The sequence below is a fragment of the Puma concolor genome, chromosome B4 (genome assembly GCF_028749965.1).
Source record: "Puma concolor isolate L17-30 chromosome B4, mPumCon1.1.hap2, whole genome shotgun sequence".
NCBI lineage: Eukaryota > Metazoa > Chordata > Mammalia > Carnivora > Felidae > Puma > Puma concolor.
Genome location: NC_141673.1, coordinates 104,971,262 through 104,988,684, shown reverse-complemented (window position 1 = coordinate 104,988,684; position 17,423 = coordinate 104,971,262). Strand labels below are relative to the sequence as shown.

General features: G+C 49.4%; 1 protein-coding gene across 4 annotated transcripts in view; it reads left to right on the top strand.

Moving 5' to 3' along the window:
• The first annotated feature begins 6,753 nt into the window (after positions 1-6,753).
• TSPAN9 (tetraspanin 9) overlaps positions 6,754-17,423 on the top strand; it is a 204,544-nt gene continuing 193,874 nt past the window's right edge. The window contains exons 1-2 of one of the 4 annotated variants that reach the window (XM_086714305.1): positions 6,754-6,878; positions 11,606-11,671. Coding sequence is in view for 2 of the 4 variants with exons in the window: in XM_086714303.1 (XP_086570429.1) it covers positions 13,937-13,955 (19 nt within the window). In the remaining 2 variants the exon portion in view is untranslated. Of the gene's footprint in view, positions 6,879-11,605; positions 11,672-13,799; positions 13,956-17,423 lie in introns of those variants that run through there. The other 3 variants (XM_086714304.1, XM_086714303.1, XM_086714306.1) reach the window with 3 other exon arrangements.

Sequence of the window (17,423 nt, the reverse complement as noted above, 5' to 3'; positions counted from 1 at the left end):
GATTGGTTACTTCTTTTGATTTATCTTCATATTCATTTTCTCCTATTGAGATCTTTATTTGGCCAGTAAGCCTATCCAGTGAATTTTTTTTAAGCTCCAGATATTTAGTTCTAGAATTCCCATTTGATTCTTTTTTATTTTTTTTTTCAACGTTTTTATTTATTTTTGGGACAGAGAGAGACAGAGCATGAACGGGGGGGGGGGGGGGGGCAGAGAGAGAGGGAGACACAGAATCGGAAGCAGGCTCCAGGCTCTGAGCCATCAGCCCAGAGCCCGACGCGGGGCTCGAACTCACGGACCGTGAGATCGTGACCTGGCTGAAGTCAGACGCTTAACCGACTGCGCCACCCAGGCGCCCCTCTTTTTTATTTTTTAATTAAAAAAATTTTTATTAATTTTGAGAGAGAGTGAGCGAGCACGCGGGCACATGTGAGTGGGGGAGGAGCAGAGAGAGAGGGTGGTTGAGAATTCCAAGCAGGCTCCACAGTGACAGCTCAGAATCTGACACAGGGCTCGATCCCACGAATGTGAGATCATGACCTGAGCTGAAATCAAGACTCGGATGCTCAACCAAATGAACCACCCAGGTGCTCCCGATTCTTTTTTATATTTTCTATTTTTCTGCTGTGGTTTCCTAGCTGTTCATTTATTATAAATGCATTTTTATTTGTACCCTTGAACGTAGTTTTAATAGCTGTTTTAAAATTCTTGTCTGATAATTCCAACATCTGAGTTATCTTGGGATTGTCATCTGTTGCTTGCTTTCCCTTGAGAATGGGTCACATTATCCTGTTTCTTTGTAAGTTGAGTAATTTGGGATCGTATCCTGAATAATATGAAGGTTATGTTAAGGAGACTAGAATCTATTTTATCCCTAAGAAAAGTATGGATATTTTTCTCTTGCAAGCAATGAACTTGATTATACGCAAACTACAGACTCTGTACTCTGTAGTACAGTACTCTGTACTATCTGCAGCAGGCAATTGCTCAAGTCTCAGTTTGGTTCTTTCATCTTTACCTGGGATTCCCTGCTCATATATAGTTCAAGAAAGAGCCAGAGACTTGGGCAGAGTTTATGCAGAGAAATTTGGGTTCCTTTTCTCGGCCCTTTGCTTTCCTCTTTCTAGGATTCTTCCCTCACTCTTCAGCAACCTTGATTGCTCTAGGCTCTACCTTCTGGTTCCTCTGGCTGAGAGACAGTGGGTTTTCTTCTGGAATTATAGCTGTCCTATGCTGCATTGCAACTGTGGCTAACACAGGGCAAATCCACAAAAAATGGGAACTCATCTCATGTCAGTTCTTCTTCCACACTTTGAATCCCCTCCAAAATCTACCTACATGGATTCACTCTCCAGAGTTCTTGGGTAGTTGGTTGGTTGGTTTGGTCTTCTTTTGTTCATTTGTTTGTTTTGAGAGTTGTCCAGAGTGTATTGATATTATCTGCGAGAGGGTTGTTCAGTTAGAAGTGGACTCCTCTGTACCAGAAATAGGACTCTTTCCATTAATAGGTTCAATTCTCCCTGTTAAATTCCACAAACCCACCCTTGGTTCAAAATCTCCTTCAGCTCTCTGCTCCATGTATCTTCCCAGCTTGTTTTCTTGAGATAATTCTTTCTATCCCCATTTCTCAGCTTCTACTGCCTTTTCCACTCTCTCCAGCACAGCCTCTGTGTCTTCGCTGCAAAGAGATGGCTCTTTTCAAGATCCTTAGTGACCTTCAACTCACTGAATCTGATGGATACTTATTAGCCGTCCTCTTCTTTGAACCCACGATCTTTCTCTTAAATCTAGTCCTCTTCCCCTATTGCCAATCTCGATGAATGGCTCCACCAACCATCCTCCTAGACTGGTCAGGAACCTGACAAGTCATATTTGACACCCCTCGCCATTCCCCATATTCATCACCAATCTGTACATTTCACCTTTTAAATTTCTCAAGTCTATCCATATCCTTCATTCACTACCACCAACCTAGACCAAGCTAACTTCTTCTTGTGTCTAGACCACTACTCGAGCCACCTGCCACCCTCCAATTTGGCCCCTGCCACCCTCCAATTCCTTTTCTATACTACAGCCAGAGTGATAGCCTCAAAATCCAAATTTGATGCTGTCATTCATTCTCTTATTTAAAACACTTCAGTGATGATTTATGTATCTTAAGACATATGTGCATGTCAAAATCCTTAATGTGGTTCAATATAGTCTGCTGCTTACATGATTCTATGCCTTTATCTTGCACCGTGCTCCCCACAACTCCCTTGCTCCAGACACGTTAACATTTCCTGTGCTGTGGCAAATTGATGATTGGATTTAATGCTTTTCATTGGTCAGCCCTTTTACATGTGGTTTTAAATTCTGAAGGGCAGAATTTAAGTGGTGATTTTAAACCACGGAATTGCCTTTGGTAGGCATATAGTAATATCCTAAGATCATAAGAAAGTTGATTTAAATGTAACTGATATGGTTATTACTGTTACATTAATTGATTTCAACCCACCATGCATGTTCCTCAGTTACTACCCACATGTTCAGATAGATGGTGTACATGTGGCACACACACGCACCCTTACCAACAGCTACCGCGTGTTTCTGAGTACTCTGCATTAGGTGAACAAATACCAACAGCGTTAGCTTCACCCGAAGGCCTTCTGCAGGGGCGTTCTGCTTTTCTTGGCCTCTGCACTTTCTGTCTGACTTCACAATGTTGCCTCTGCATTTTTGTCTTTACAGAGTACATGCCGACCATGGTGAATCCCAGACACAGAGTCTGTACTTTTTCAGACAGGGTCTGACCAAGACTTTCTAAATCCTAGGTGGCTCTAAACCCTCTAGAAGTGCATGCTTCCTGCAGGCACTGACCCACCTTGGATCACACACATGCACAGGTGCACACCCACTCAGAATTACTGGTGCTTATTATATGCAATGGTTTTGATCAGTCTCTCTTTTTTTGTGCTTGAGAACATGGGTCTAGACCACTCTCACCCTGACAATACATCTGAAGAAAGCCAGGAGTCCAAAGCCCTAACTTGGCCCAGGGGTAGGCAAACTATGGCCTGATGTCTGTTTTTGTAAATAAAGTTTTATTGGAACACAGTCATGCTCATTTTCTTTATGAATGGTTTATAGCTGCTACAGTGGCAGGTTTGAGTAGTTGTGACAGAGACGGAGTAGCCTACAAAGTCTAAACCATTTACTATCTGGCCCTGTACAGGAAAAGTTTAAAGACCTGTGCTTTAGTACAATTTTCTAACTATTTTAGCATCGATCAATAACCAAGTGGAGTTGCCAGATTTAGCAATTAAAAATACAGGATACTCAGATAAATAATGAATACATTTTTTTTAGAATAAGTCTGTCCCAAAATTCACTCGGCAACCCTATCACAAAGATTTGTGCAAGACTCCTGTCGTTCCCTTGGTCCTGCAACACCTATCTCACTGAGCTTGAAAGAGAAAGAAGGTGAAGGGAAGAGGGGTCCTTGGGATGATTTGCATTCTTTAGAAGAGGGAGCATGGAAAGGAAGCAGAAAAACCTTCTTTGGTCACTTCCACCTTCATCACCATGAGAATGGTGAGACTTCTGGTTTGGCCCTCTGGGTGTAGCTGGGGGGCCTCAGTGACCTGTAAACACTCTTGAAACTGCATGAATAAATGTTGAAGGGAGCAGGGTAGGGGAGGAACTCTTTGATTCTTCCTGCTGGAAAGTGCATCCAGTTGATGGTTGCAAATCTTCTCACGGTCTGGTTTAATGCCCTGATTTTCATCCCCAGTAGATGCAGAAACTATCACTCTTTATTGGTAGATGTGGAGGTTGGCTCCTCACACACTCTGCTTCCTACTCTCCCTGCGTGTCATCTCCATAGCAGAGGGTTGGTTGAAGTCACTTGTGAGGGAAGACACCACTGCAGTAACGTAGCATATGTAGCTGACACGGGCTGGACAGAGTAGCAGTTAAGTGCCAAGGCCTTGCAGCCAGACAACCTGGGGTTATATCCTGGCTCAGTCTTTTTTTTTTTTTTTTTTAAATGTTTTTATTTATTTTTGAGAGAGAGTGAGGAGGGTAGGGGCAGAGAGAGAGAGGGAGACACAGAATCTGAAGCAGGCTCCAGGCTCTGAGCTGTCAGCACAGAATCCAACGTGGGGCTTGAACTAGTGAACCACAAGATCCTGACCTGAGCCAAAGTTGGATGCTCAACCGACTGAGCCACCTAGGTGCCCCCTGGCTCAGTTTTGATGGCCGCATGACCTGGGGGAAATTCCCTAGCCTCTGAGCCTCAATTCCCTTATCTGTGAAATGGAGCCACGGTGGTGGTAGTACCTATCTCATGGAGTTGTCGGGATCAAATGAATTACAACGTGTGAAGTGCTTGGAACTGTGGCTGACACATAAGTACTTGATAAATGTTAACAGCTTGTTCTCTGCTTCTCAGGCTGACTCGGAGAAACCTGTGTGAATGTGGTGTTCCTAAAACTCAGCCTCAGGCAGTGTGAACTTTCCCCACTAGGTGTCACAATTCATCAGGCACTGTCCTTCAGCTTGACTTGGGGTAACTTGTGCTGATCACTTTTGATTTGATTTGGTGATTTCAATGGGGATAAATGGACATAGAAATTTTTGAAGTCTTTGGGGATTCAGAAATTCCAGCGAAACCATTGACAACCAGGGCTGGAAGGAGCTGTTTGGAGTACTGCCTTTGTTCATAGTTAACGTGACATATAGTTTTTTGTCCAAATCAGGCTATTTTGAGAGTGAAAGGGGGACTATTAATAACTCTATCAGGACAAGTAGAGTGAATGGCTTGTGTCCTGACCACCTGGATATAGTCACCCTATCACTAGGGGAATTATTCCTCAGCATTTCCAGAATCTCCAGGACAGAAACTCGATGACATTCCTCAGAAGTCAGCTACAGAAAACCGTGGCCCCGTGCTTTTGGAAGCTCCCGCCCTAAGCACATCTTCCTCCTCATTAGGCCAATTATTTGAATTTTGTCCTCAATGGACACGACCCGTGTGTGTCTGCCTCACAGACTACAAGTCACTGTAGTGACTTTTATGGTGAGTAATCCCACATCCTCTATAGCTTTGCCCCACAGGATATTTTTGCAGCTGCAAACCCCTTTGGGGGCACTGAGTCCCCATCTCTGGATGTGTAGATGAAGGGTGAGCAACCACTTTCTGGGGTATTGCTTAGGGACCTCTAATGTTTCTCCAGCCCTAAGACTCCGTAATTCTATTATTTCAGATTTGTGTATCTTCCTTTAAAGGGCAGGGGGAAACTAACATTTGTTAAACATCCAGCATGCATCAGATATTGTGCTTTGGCCTCCATGGTCTTAGTAAGCCCATCAGCCCTGTGGCATTGATATTACTAAGTCACATTTCACAGGTTTGGAAATTGAGGTCTAGAGAGGTCACAACCCGTAAGAGGCAGAGCTGGGATTCCACTCAGAGTCTGATGGGTTCAAAAGCCCCATGGTTGCTCCCATACCAGGTTGCCTCTCTTTGTTTTTACAGTAGGACCACTCCCAGGCAGATATTGCTAGAAAGTCCCTTTCCCTTGCTGGGTCTGTTTCCTCTTCTGGAAGCTGGGCAGAACTAGCAGCATTGTGCTCAAGGGTAAAGGACTGCCACAGTGACTGAAGACATTGGGGTGGGTGGGGGTTAGTGTAGGAAGACTTTATGGGGCTGTGTGTGTGAACAAGGTGTTGAAGGAAGGAAAAGGGGAGTCAGAAGGAGGTGGATTATTTGGTCAAGTGTTATAGACAAAAGCAAGACTGTGAGTGTATAAGGGGAGGGGGCCCCGGAGATGAGAAGAAACTGCCAGTCTAATTAGGAGAGGTCAAGGGGTCCTGGTAATTATAGTCAGGTTTAAAAAAAAATCTGTCTCAAGTCATACTCAACACACCATGGTTGCACGTGGGGAGCACAGAACCCGCCTGAGGACAGTAATACTGGAGAGGAGAGACGGCAGGCGCCCTCACTTGGGAAAAGAGTCAGGCCTTCTGACTTCAAGAATCCAGGCCCAGAAAGGCCTATAGGAAGCGCTGGGCCAGAGATGCCTAACTTGAATTTTCCTGCTTCAATTCAGTTCCTCCACCACACGGTGCCCTTTACCAACACTTGGAGGCCTTGCGCTCCTGGGGAGGCAAATAGCAGCTCCTCCTCCAGGGTATCTGCGGACAGGACCTACTACACACCGGTGGTCAACATCTAGTCCGCCCGAAATACCGGAGACGGATTTCTCAAGCGTGGGGGCGGGGGCGGGAGACCGGCCGGCCTGGCTCCCGGGGGACGCAGGCGACCCAGGCCGCGACAGCCCCCGGGGCGGGGCGGGCGCGCGGCCTCCCGGGCTCCTCCCGCTCCCTCCCCGCGTCTGGTCGCGGCGGCGGCCCAGGCCCGCGGTGGCAGGGGGGTGGCGTCGTGCGGACGCCCCGGCTGAGCGGCGGGTCGGAGCCCCGAGGTGGGAGGGGAGGGAGGCTTCCGGAAGGAAGCCCAGAGGGCGGCCACGCCTGGCCCTGGACGCCGGTGCCCAGCGCGGCCCCGGCCTCACCACGGGCTCCCTCCGGCTCGGACGCTGGGGTGCGGCCAGGGGGTGTCCGAAGCCCCGGCCTCCAGGACCCGCTCCAGCTCCCTCTTAGGGCCCCGGCCCCTCCTCCCCTCGCGCTCCGGACCCCCTCCCCTCGCGCTTCGGGCTGCTGCCCCTCGGCCCCGCCCCGCCCCGCCGCCGGCCCCGCCCCGCGGCCTCGCCATTCCCGGGCAGGCCCCGCCCCCCGCCGCGAGCCCCCGGCCCCGCCCCCCGTTTCCGCTGGCGGCCGCGGCGGCGGCGGCGGTGCGGGAGCGGGAGCGAGCTGGGACCCCACGTTCCCCCAGCGCGGTGAGTGCGGTCGGGGCGGGCGGCGGGCCCGGGGGCTCGGGAGCGCGCGGCCTTGCGGGGCTCGGGCCCGCTGTGGGCGGGCCGCGTCAGCCCCGGCCCGGATCTCCATCGAGGGGAGCGACTCCGGGGCGTCCCGGGGAGGGGTGTCGGGAGGGCGGTAGTGGGCGAGCCGAGGGAGGGATGGGGTAGGCGTCCTGTGAGGACGCGGGAAGCGGCCGGGGAAGGGGGTGTGTGTGCGCGGAGTCCCGTAACAGAGCGAAGAGGGGTCTGCAGGCGGAGAGGCTCGGACGAAGACCCTTTGGGAACGGGGCTGCGGGAGAGCGGACAGCGGAATGCCAAGTGAAGGGATGGGAGGGCTGTAGGCTGCAGCAGAAAGAGAGAGCCTCAGAGCTGTCAAGGCTTTCTGACGGTGTGGCTCCGTGGACTGGCTTGGGGTAGTCTATAGCGCGCCCTCAGGGAGGGCGGGAGCTCGGGCGGGGCTGGGATATTGCCTGCCTCCCCCCTTCGCCGGACACCCCTGACCACTCCTTGGGCCACCGCTGGCAGATCGGCACTCACAGTGACAGGGCTTTGGCACATCCCGAGTTCCAAGATGTAGTCCATCTGTGTATCCAAGTTTGGGACTTTAAAAAACTTTCTTGTGGTTGGGGAAAAAAAAAAAAAAGTCCCAACAAGAAACTGGCTTGTTATGTGAACAGTGTTTGTACTTGTGTATCTCGGAACTGGATCCGGTCTTGGATGTTCTCTTTTTGAAAAAGATATTGGCCTCTTCCCTAACCTCTCCCCAAATGCGTGTACTGTCTGGGCCAATTTGAAGTATTGGAGTAATATGGGATCCCCCCCCCCCCCCCCCCCCCCCCCCCCCGCCTCCCGGGTTGTGTCGACCTTTCCTCCCCATCCCAAAAATGGGGATTAGAAGGCGGCAGCTCACCTCCCTTTGGTCCAGAGAAGCACACTCATGTGAGGGTGTCTTTCTGACCTGCAGCTGCCCCCTTCTCTGAAGTGACTCAGGTATTTCCTCCTCCAGGAAGCTTTCCTGGACTAGTGGAGAAAACTGAGGACTCATGCTCTGATCCCTGTATACCCACCAGCTTCCCTCTCTCTACTAAAAATAGCCGCAGAGAATGTTTTGTATGTATGTTCTGCTATAAAGATGTGCAGTCAGCTTGTCATCGTAAGTAATGGGGAGGGGAGGCGAGGTATTATGGATAATTTCAAACAATGGACTGGACAAATCATTTATATTTAGCTAAGGAATGCAGCCAGGGAGGCAGACATTCACAGGGGCTTCCTATCTTCCACCTGGTCCTGGCATGGCTGATGCAGCTGGGCTCTGGGTTGGGGGTGAGGGAGGGAGCAGGATGGGGGTGGAGAAAACTTTGAAGGGTAATTCAGTTCTGCACTCACTCATTGAAGACCTGCTATGTGCAAGGCTCTGAACAGCTGAGAGTGGACCAGAATGGAATGGGATTGTTTTTTGTTTGATCTGACTAAATCAGATTTTAGTCTTTAAATCTATGAACAGATATTTAGTATTAATCACAATAACCAGTGTTTATAAGGTAATTCGTAGTTGGTCAAATGCTTTCACTGCGTTATTAGCTGTATATAATTTTATTTGACTCACACCTAATCTTGTTAAGTATATGTTCTTTTTAATTGTCTTCTTATAGATTAGGAAAATGAAGCTCAGAGAGAATAAATGACTTCTCTGAGGTTACAGAACTCATTAGGTGGAAGGAAGCAGAACTTGAACCTGTGGCTTCTGACCACCTCCCTGCCATGTGTTTTGCATTATGCTGTGCTGTCTCTGTCATTCTTCCCTATTAAGTCTGTGGAAGCTGGGCTCTGATCTTAGCTCTAACACCATCTGTTTGTGCAGCCCTGGACATGTTACCTCCCCTTTTCAGCTCTGTGTTTTGGAGGGTCACTGGATTAAAATGTTTCTAGAGTCTCTTCCTGAGTTAGATGATTAACAAAATAAGATGCCAAGGACAGCCGATCAGTCAAATAATAAGTGTGCTTTATTTAAAAAAGTTTTTTATTGTGTAAAAATAACAGAATGTATCATCTTCATCATATTTAAGCGTAGAGTTCATTTGGGTTAAGTATACTCACGTTGTTGTGCAACAGATCTCTAGAACTTTTTCACCTTGCAAAACTGAAACTGTACACCCATTAAACAATAACTCTCCATTTCTCCCCCCCCCCCGCCCCCCACCAAACCACCGTTCTTTGTGTGCTTTATTCTGCTCCTGCTATGTGCTTAATAAATGTTGGCTTTAAGGAGTTATTGAGGAGGGTTGTGAAGAAGCAGCCCGGCTTCAAAGGGAAGTCCTGGGGCCTGTGGTAGCTGGTTGGAGTGCTGGCCCCATCCCTGTGTCTAACTCCAGTACCACTGTATTGGTGAGTAAGTGAGTGAGTGGGTGAAGCCTTGGGCAAGTGCCTTCACCTCTTGTAGCTTTAGCTTCCTGCTTGCAAAACCAGGATAACAATATGAAGCTCTCAGGGCTGTTGGAAGGAGCAATGAGATAATGTATGTGAAGCTCGTAGCTTAGGGCCTCACACACAGCAGGTGTGCAGTAAATGGTGGTTGTTATTTATAACCTAGCTAAGGAGACTAGACTAATATGCTCAGAACAAGAGAAACAAGACTTCTTCTACCATTAAGGCCTAGGCCTGGTGTGATTGTCATCCTCACTGACTAAGAGGGAATGAGTCAAATCCAGGTACCTTAGTCTGGCACTCAGCATCCTTCCTATCCATCTCCAAGCCTGCCTGGCTAGCCTTATCTCCCACCCTTCTCACCCAAACTGATCTCCCAAGCATGCTGATTTTCCAGCCAAACTGATCTCCCAAGCATGCTTTGCTCATTCCTCCTTTGTCCGTTGAGTTCACACTGTTCCACCTTTCTGGATTGCTCTTCCCTGCTTCCACCTCCCCCTCTTTCAAGACCCTACTCATGCCTGAGTTCCTTCTTGGAGGCTTCTCTGTCCACACATCCATCAAAGCACCTCTTTTTCCTTGGAACTCCTGTGGCATTTTCTGTCTTCATCTCTCCTGACTTTTATACACTGCCTGGGGGTGATTCTTTAGTGAAATCCACCAACACTTGGTGTGTGTGTCATAGTACAAGAGTCTGTGCTAAGTTCTGATGATACAAAAATGAAAAAGATAAAGGTCCTTGTTTTCATGGCGTGTATAATGCAGTAAAAGGTCAAGAAAGGGGTTCAAAAAGTGACAATTTAAGGTACAAAGTGAGTGGACCATGGTATTATGTGAGTTCGAACAAGGAGATTAACCACCTCAATTCTGGAGAAGCACCTCATGCAGCGGGTGGCATTTGATGTGAACTTTGAAGAGTGGCTTGCAGTTGAGCAGAAGGGAGGAAGGATCAGCCTGTAGAGAGGCGCTGAGAGTGTGGGCTGGTGAGTAGGTTGCATGAAGAGAAATAGAAGGCTGGACCAGGTAGACAGTGGGCCTATTGTGGGTGGCCGCAAATGCACAGCCAAAGAATCTCATCCATTCGTCCGACCGTTCCGTCATAAGAAGCTGAGTGCCCACCATTGCAGGCACTGGGCTGCTGCTGGAGAGATAGGAACTTGGCAGGTTTTCGAGCAGGGGCCGCAGAAGCAGGGCGAGGTCTAAGGAGGGTGAGTCTGGGGCCCAGGAAGGAGGAAAATCATGGTGGGGAGAGCAATGGGCAGCTGTGAGGAATGGCAAGGTGGAGCTAGACCTGGGACATTTTGGAAGCAGGGTTAGAGCATTTGTGAATTAATTGAATGGGGGTGGTGAGGAGAGGAGGAAGGGGCACAGAAGCTGATTCTAAGCTGGGTGACTGGGAATGTGCAAGGCCATTTACTATTTCCATTGTGCACCATCATTTCTCCAAGTAGATGATAAGCCCCTTCAGGGGGTGGATTCTGACTCCCTCTGTGTTCTTCCTGGCCCACTACTCACTGCTGAGCATCACAGAGTGGGCACAGTGTGTACCTCTGATGTCCTCAAGAAATGAATCTTGTATCTTCTAGAATGCCAGATTTGTATCCACAGCAGTCTTTGTACATGGGCCTGGCTTTCTCCAGTGTCATGTTTCTGCAGACAGCCAAGTGTTTCCTGTATATATTTTCATACCCCGAGTTAACTACCCTTTCAACTCCTGCTGCAGATTTCTCTCTCACTTGATGGGCATTTTCCACCACGTTTTTATTGCTCCACAAGAGAAAGTTTGGATGTGGTAGAGATGAAAACAACAACATGTCCTGTTCCTTTACATCAGCCCCATAGGGGATGTGCGTTACACTCAGGTCTCAGTAAAGTTCAACAGTTTTACATATCTTGAAAGTTCGGGTCATTTTGTGAGTGGTCAAAATGACAAATGTTAAGCCCTTGATGCCAAGGTCTACTCCACAGATGGCAAATATGTATAACATGGATTCTGTTCCTTCTGTAACTGCCCACAGCAGACATTACTAATAGATCACAGCTGTCTTAACCACCAGGCCAGGGCTTGGGTTCTGCGTATGATGCTTTAGGCACCCACTACTAGCTGAGTGAACTTGGTGTAGCAGCTGGAACCAGTTTACCATTTCTGGTTTTCTCCATCTGTTGATTGACTAGGTTCTAGATGGGAGGCCTCCTCTCCAAAGAGTGGCCACTGCTGGACGGAATTCACCCTAGAGTGGCTTCACAGCAAAGCAATTACTTAATTTTTTATTTTTCTGCAGGAATATCCTGGGATCTTCTCCCCTCAGTCAGCAGCCAAGGTGCTTGTAGGAAATTCAAAGAAACAGGTCAGTCTGGGTCTATCGTATGATGGGGTCTCTGAAAATCTTTGTGTTATAAACTGTCTAAAGTCATTCTTGGGGAGAGAGGATAGAATGAATGGTATGCTGATGTTTGCTAGATGTCTCTCTGTCGTGGCTTTTGACTTTGCATTTTGATAAGCTCCTAAAATTGGGCTTTGGGGGTAAGGAGACAGTTACTCCCTCCCCACTATTTCTGATTGATGGCTGGGGTAGTCCTCTTAATTTCTTTCCTGGCCACCTTGATTACAGGGAGGAAATCCAGGGACGCAGGAGAGGCCTATACCTTCCTGCTTCCTGTCTCCTCCCAGCAGGCTTGGGAGCCAGGGTAGAGGACCTCCCACTAGCTGGCCAGAAAAGAATCTGAGGGAATCTGGCCAATCCTACCTGTCTCTGTTCTCTATAGTTCTCTATCCTGGCCGCCGCCGCAGCAATGTCCCTGGCCCTCCGGGTGGGCACCCTCTGCCAGGACCCTCTCCAGGATCCTAATCTCTGCTCCCACAGCTTCCTGGGGTCTTGCCGATAGCTTCTTTGTCCAAGCACTTGTGCGTCAAGGTCCCTGCCCTACTGGAGCCAGGCAGAAGCCACTTAGGCAGTAAGGCAGTCCTTGTGGATGGTGCTGATTCATTCCCTGGGGGTACTGCTTAAAGACCTGGGTCTTTTTATGTTTTAATTTATGTGTGTTTTATCCTGTGGCTTTCTCCTCCTGGGTGATTGGTAAATCTCTCACGTTCCAAGAACTCAGCAGTATGGGGGTGGGGATGGGGGTGGTGGTTGGAAGGATGGTGCTGGCTGGTAACTTATCTTGCCCAAAGATTCCTTTCTCTGTGAGTTGCAGCAGAGACTATTTGGTGTCCCAGGAGTGGCCACGGACCTCTTATTGTCCTGCCATACTTTGCACGTCATACTTAGGATGCCAGCGTTCACATTTATCATCATCACCAGTAGCCATGGTTTCAGACTCTGTCCATGACGAATTTAACTGAAGTCATATTAAATCTTCATTTAAATCTCCTTGAATTTTCACAAGAATCCTACAAGGTAGCTGTCATTTGCCCCCATGTTACAGTGGCCGCAGCTGAGGCTGAGGGCTAGCCGGAGCCTGGCCTAAGACCACATCTGTAGTGGCAGGTGAGGCGGGGATTCAGACCCTAGCCCGCAGTGCCTGCTTTTCCTACCACAGGCCAGGAGCCCCTTCTCGTGGCTCCTGAGAATCACCTCCAGGTCCCTCCTTTGGCTCCTGTGGCAGGAATGTGGGAGCTCCCATTTTAAGTCTTCCCCCCCTCCTCCCTGGGGCTCGGGTGGGGTGTCTGCTTTCATTGTTGCGCTGTGGGGTTTGGAGCACCGCCTGTGGATGGACTGTGCAGTGCAGCCAGGCACAGTGGCCTGAGCCCAAAGAAACCAATCTGGCAGACAGCAAGCAGCAGGGAGGGAAAGACTTGAGGACTAGGTCACCCCTTGCCACTCAGCGCCTCCTGGCCCCACACAGTATGGCCTGCCCCATCATGGAGATCCTGTGCAGCCTGCTTCTGGGGGGTCCTGCCAGGGCAGAACATGGTGGCAAGCTTCCCAGGAGGCCTGCACAGCCTTGGGGAGACAGACGGCCCCTGACACCACCAGTCATTTCTAGCCAGAAGACCGTCCTTCTGTACATTTGGGAGGGAGACCTGAGGGAAGGACCTCCAGACAGGAAGTTTATCCTTTCCTATGGTTTTGGCCTCACAGGGCTTTGGTTGTGTCGTTTCTTGTCATGCTGTTGAGCCTCTGGAATGATGGCCAGCTCCTGGATGGAGGCTCTCACCCGGCTCCTGCCTCTGCCTCTAATGGGCTTTGTGACCTTTGGCAGATTAGTTGCTTTCATCAGGCTGGTTTCTTCACCTGAAAAATGGGAGTCTGGACCGCCCTTTGCTAAGGTTCCTTGAGCTTTGATAAAGGTGGTTTCTGAGTGGGACGAGGGGGTTTTGGCTTCCAGTCCTGGGGCTTCCCGAATACCTCCTCCTCTTACAAGGGTCCTTTCTGCCTCTGGCCTAGAGGTACATGGAGGAGGAAAGAGTGAAGTTAATGATTAAAACAGAGGCCCTGGTTTCTGATGGAAGTGGGATGGGGCGGAGGTTGTTTACAGAGATGGTTGCCTGTCCGGTCAGTGGCAGGGTCTTGAGGCCTGACTTCCGTCCTGTGCCGGTGGCCCTGCTGCTGCTTTCATTTTAACTGCCTCCTGCCCCTGCCCGATGCATTTAGGATCTAGAAGTTTCCATGGCTGCACTCCAGCCTGGTGAGTTGACAATTTCAACTTTAGTTATAGCCACAGCATAATGAAGCGAGAATATCTGCCTGGGTGTAGTCCAGCTTCCAAACCCTTTCCCTCGTACTGAACCAAAAACTCAGCCTGAACTGGGTTGAGGTCCTTGTGAATGTGACAGAGCCAGAAGGAGCACCTCTGCTGGCTTTGAGTGTCACAGCCTCTGTGCTTTAGTCTATACTCAGGAGTGAAATGTAGATTATTTTTTGAGTATCTATTGTTTAATACTGTCTATGCTTTTGGGTTTATCACACCTCTTTTCTGCTTAGTCTTCCTTCCCAATCCTCAGACAGTGGTGGGAAATTAACTGTATTTTGAATACTCACTTTTTGAGAGTCTTGTGACCATATCTATGCTCAATGGTCAGTGTTTGTTCAAATATCTGACCTTGTGATAGGAAAGGATGTGAGTGGAGAACTGTCCAGGGGGTCTGGAGAGTCAGACAGCTCAGCAGAACCCTTGGGATCCTCTCGCGTACTGGGGGGGGCTTGACTGTCTCTGCAGGAGGGCTGAGGGTCCTGTTCTGGCATGGGAGCTTGGTGTGTTCTTAGCCTTGGCCTTAGCAGCGTAGGCCACTGCTAACCCTTATAGCATCTTCATGCAGTTCAAAAAACTGCTGTTTCTCAGGTTAAAAAGAAACATTAAAGCAAATACATGATTGTAAAACCTGAACAATGCCCGTCTCTGCCTGGGAATTCCCCCGGAGCCCTGGCTGTGTATACCCACCCGTGCCCACAACCTCCTACCAGCATGCGGGGCGCATGTGGCTGGCGGCACATGCATGCGTGCTCCTCCCCCTCCCAGTGAGGGAAATGTGCCAGGCTCTGAGTCAGGGAGAGGGCTTGGGGGTGGGGACGGGTCTCTGAGACCAGTGGACAGGTGAGGGAAGTGATCTCGGGGGGGGGGGGTGCTCAGAGCAAGGCTGGGACAGGGTGTGGCCATGCACATGTGTCTGTGTGCATGTGGGTTAGTATGCATGTGTTTGCCCTAGCGTGTGTGTGGCTGGGTGTGCCCACGTGGGCTTGTGTGGGAAGGAGTTCTCTTGTGTTGTTCTGGGACTCAGGTGAGAGGCCCACCTGAGCCCTTTCAATACGTCACTGTCTACCTGTGGTGGGAACACCCCCTCCTTAGAGGGCGGTGTAAGACTTGAACACAGTACTTGCCAGCCCTGCCTAAGCCCTCTTACCTGGCCACCTGCCACAGTGTGGAAACGGAGGCTTAGGGGGCTGATATTTTCCGACAAGCCCTGGGGGTGGCGGTGCCAAGGACAGTGGGAGCAGAGCCTGCCTGAGCAAGTCTCCAGCCCCCAATAGGGCCAAGCCCTATGGAAGGGCTCAGAGGGGCAGGGTGACTGGCTGGGTTTGAATGGGACTGTATGAACATGTAGAATGACATGTTGTGTTTTAGAGAAAGTGAGGTAGAGGTCTGGGCTTGCAATTTTCCACTTAATCCTGAGAGATTCTAAACAGCTTTGTTTAAAAACTGGACGTGCAGATTGCAGGGACCTGAGGGAGGAAGAGCTGTTGGGCCCCCCAGGAAGGCAATTAGGTTTGAAGCCAGAGTTTGGATCCAAATACAGCTTGTGGGACCTGGAGGGTGGGGAGGGAGAGCCCCTAGAGCAGCCCAGGAGGCATGAGTCAGTGTGAATTAGCAGCCGTTGCAAATTGGCTCCCACTTGCCTGTGGAGACGAGGTGCATGGGGAGAAAGCCCTAGTCCAGGGTCATTACCCACCATCCAGCCGGTGGGCACAGAGAGGGAAGGGAGTTGGAATTGCCTGTCTGTGCTCTTTCCCTCTCCCACTATTAGCTAGAGAAGCTGGAGATGATGGTGGTCAGTCAGCCTGTGTCTACGAAGGTGCCCCTTGAGGGACAGTCAATTCCTGCAGTGCAGGGAGATCATAATATAGTACACTATCCAATCCAGGGCAGGGCTGGGTGGAACTTTCTCTGAGGACCCCTAGAGGGTCCCAGGGGAGATGGGGCTGGGCCTTGTGGGAGGGGTGGGATAGTGAGAGGCACAGGAAGGGGTTCTTTGAGTGGTCGCGGTGGTGGGTGGCAGGCTTGGAGGTGGAGGTCGAGATGGGTGTGACCTGGAGATGAACACGGGGGAGGGGGAGGAGGGCTCCGGCCTGGGGGCACCTTAAATGTCATCCAGAGGAGAGTCAGATTGTAGGAGGCTGGCAGTGGGGAGCAGGTGCTGGTCCCTGAACGGGGGAATGACAGGATGAAAGGGATGTTTTAGGAAAAATCAGCTTGTAGCAGAATTCAAGGTGAATTTTTTAAATATACCTTTCTTTGTTGTTGTCACAAAAAACCCCACAGATTCATTATAATATTCGAACATTACATGCATTATATAAAAGGAAAATCTCCTATAATCCTGCCCTTCAGAGATAATCACTGTTAATACTTCGGTTTTTATTCTTTCCAGGTATTTTTAGGATAGACCGGCATCCAGCTGTCTACCTACTAACTTAACAATTTCCATAAGTAGAATTGTATTATACTGACTGGCAACTTCTCCAGCCATCTTTCCACATCAGTGCATAGAGAATGACCTCATTCTTGTGAATAGCTGCACAGACTTGCTGGATGAGTTTTGTATTGATTGTTTATTGCTGTATAACAAACCACCCCAAAATTTAGCAGAACCATTTTTATTTGCCCACAGTTCTGTGGGTTAGCCATTGAGGCCCAGCCCAGTTGGTCTCATTACCTAAGCTCATTAATGTGGTGACCGTCACCTGGTGGCCCTGCAGGGCCTGGACAGTCTGAGAGCCTCTCTCAGGTGTCTGGTGATTGGTGTTGCCTCTCATCTGGGCCCCTCTTCCCCCATGTGATTTCTCATTCTCAGGGAAACTGTCCTTTAAGGTGAAATGGGATCTCTGGGACCTCTTGGGATCTAGGCTCTGACGTCTCACAGGGTAACATCCATCTGCTGCTTCATCAAAGCAAGTCAGAGGACCAGCCGGAACTCCAGGGTTGGGGGGAAAACTCTACCTCTTGAAGGTGGCCTCCTTCATGTGCCCAGAAGGAGGAGAATTAGAATATTTGGGAATAGACCCCACCAATCTTTCTTTCTTTCTGTCTTGTCTTTTCTTTTCTTTTTTTCTCTTTTCCTTTCCTTTTCTTTTTCTTTCTTTCTTTCTTTCTTTCTTTCTTTCTTTCTTTCTTTCTTTCTTCTCTCTCTCTCTCTCTCTCTCTTCTTTCTTTCTTTCTTTCTTTCTTTCTTTCTTTCTTTCTTTCTTTCTTTCAGAGATAGTGAGCATGGGTGTGCACAGGGGAGAGGCAGAAGGTGAGAGAGAGGGGGGAGAGAGAGAGAGAGAGAGAGAGAGAGAGAGAATCTTAAGCAGGCTCCATGCCCAGCACGGAGCCTGATGTGGGGCTCGATCCCACAATAATGAGATCACGATGTGAGCCAAAATCAAGAGTCAGATGCTT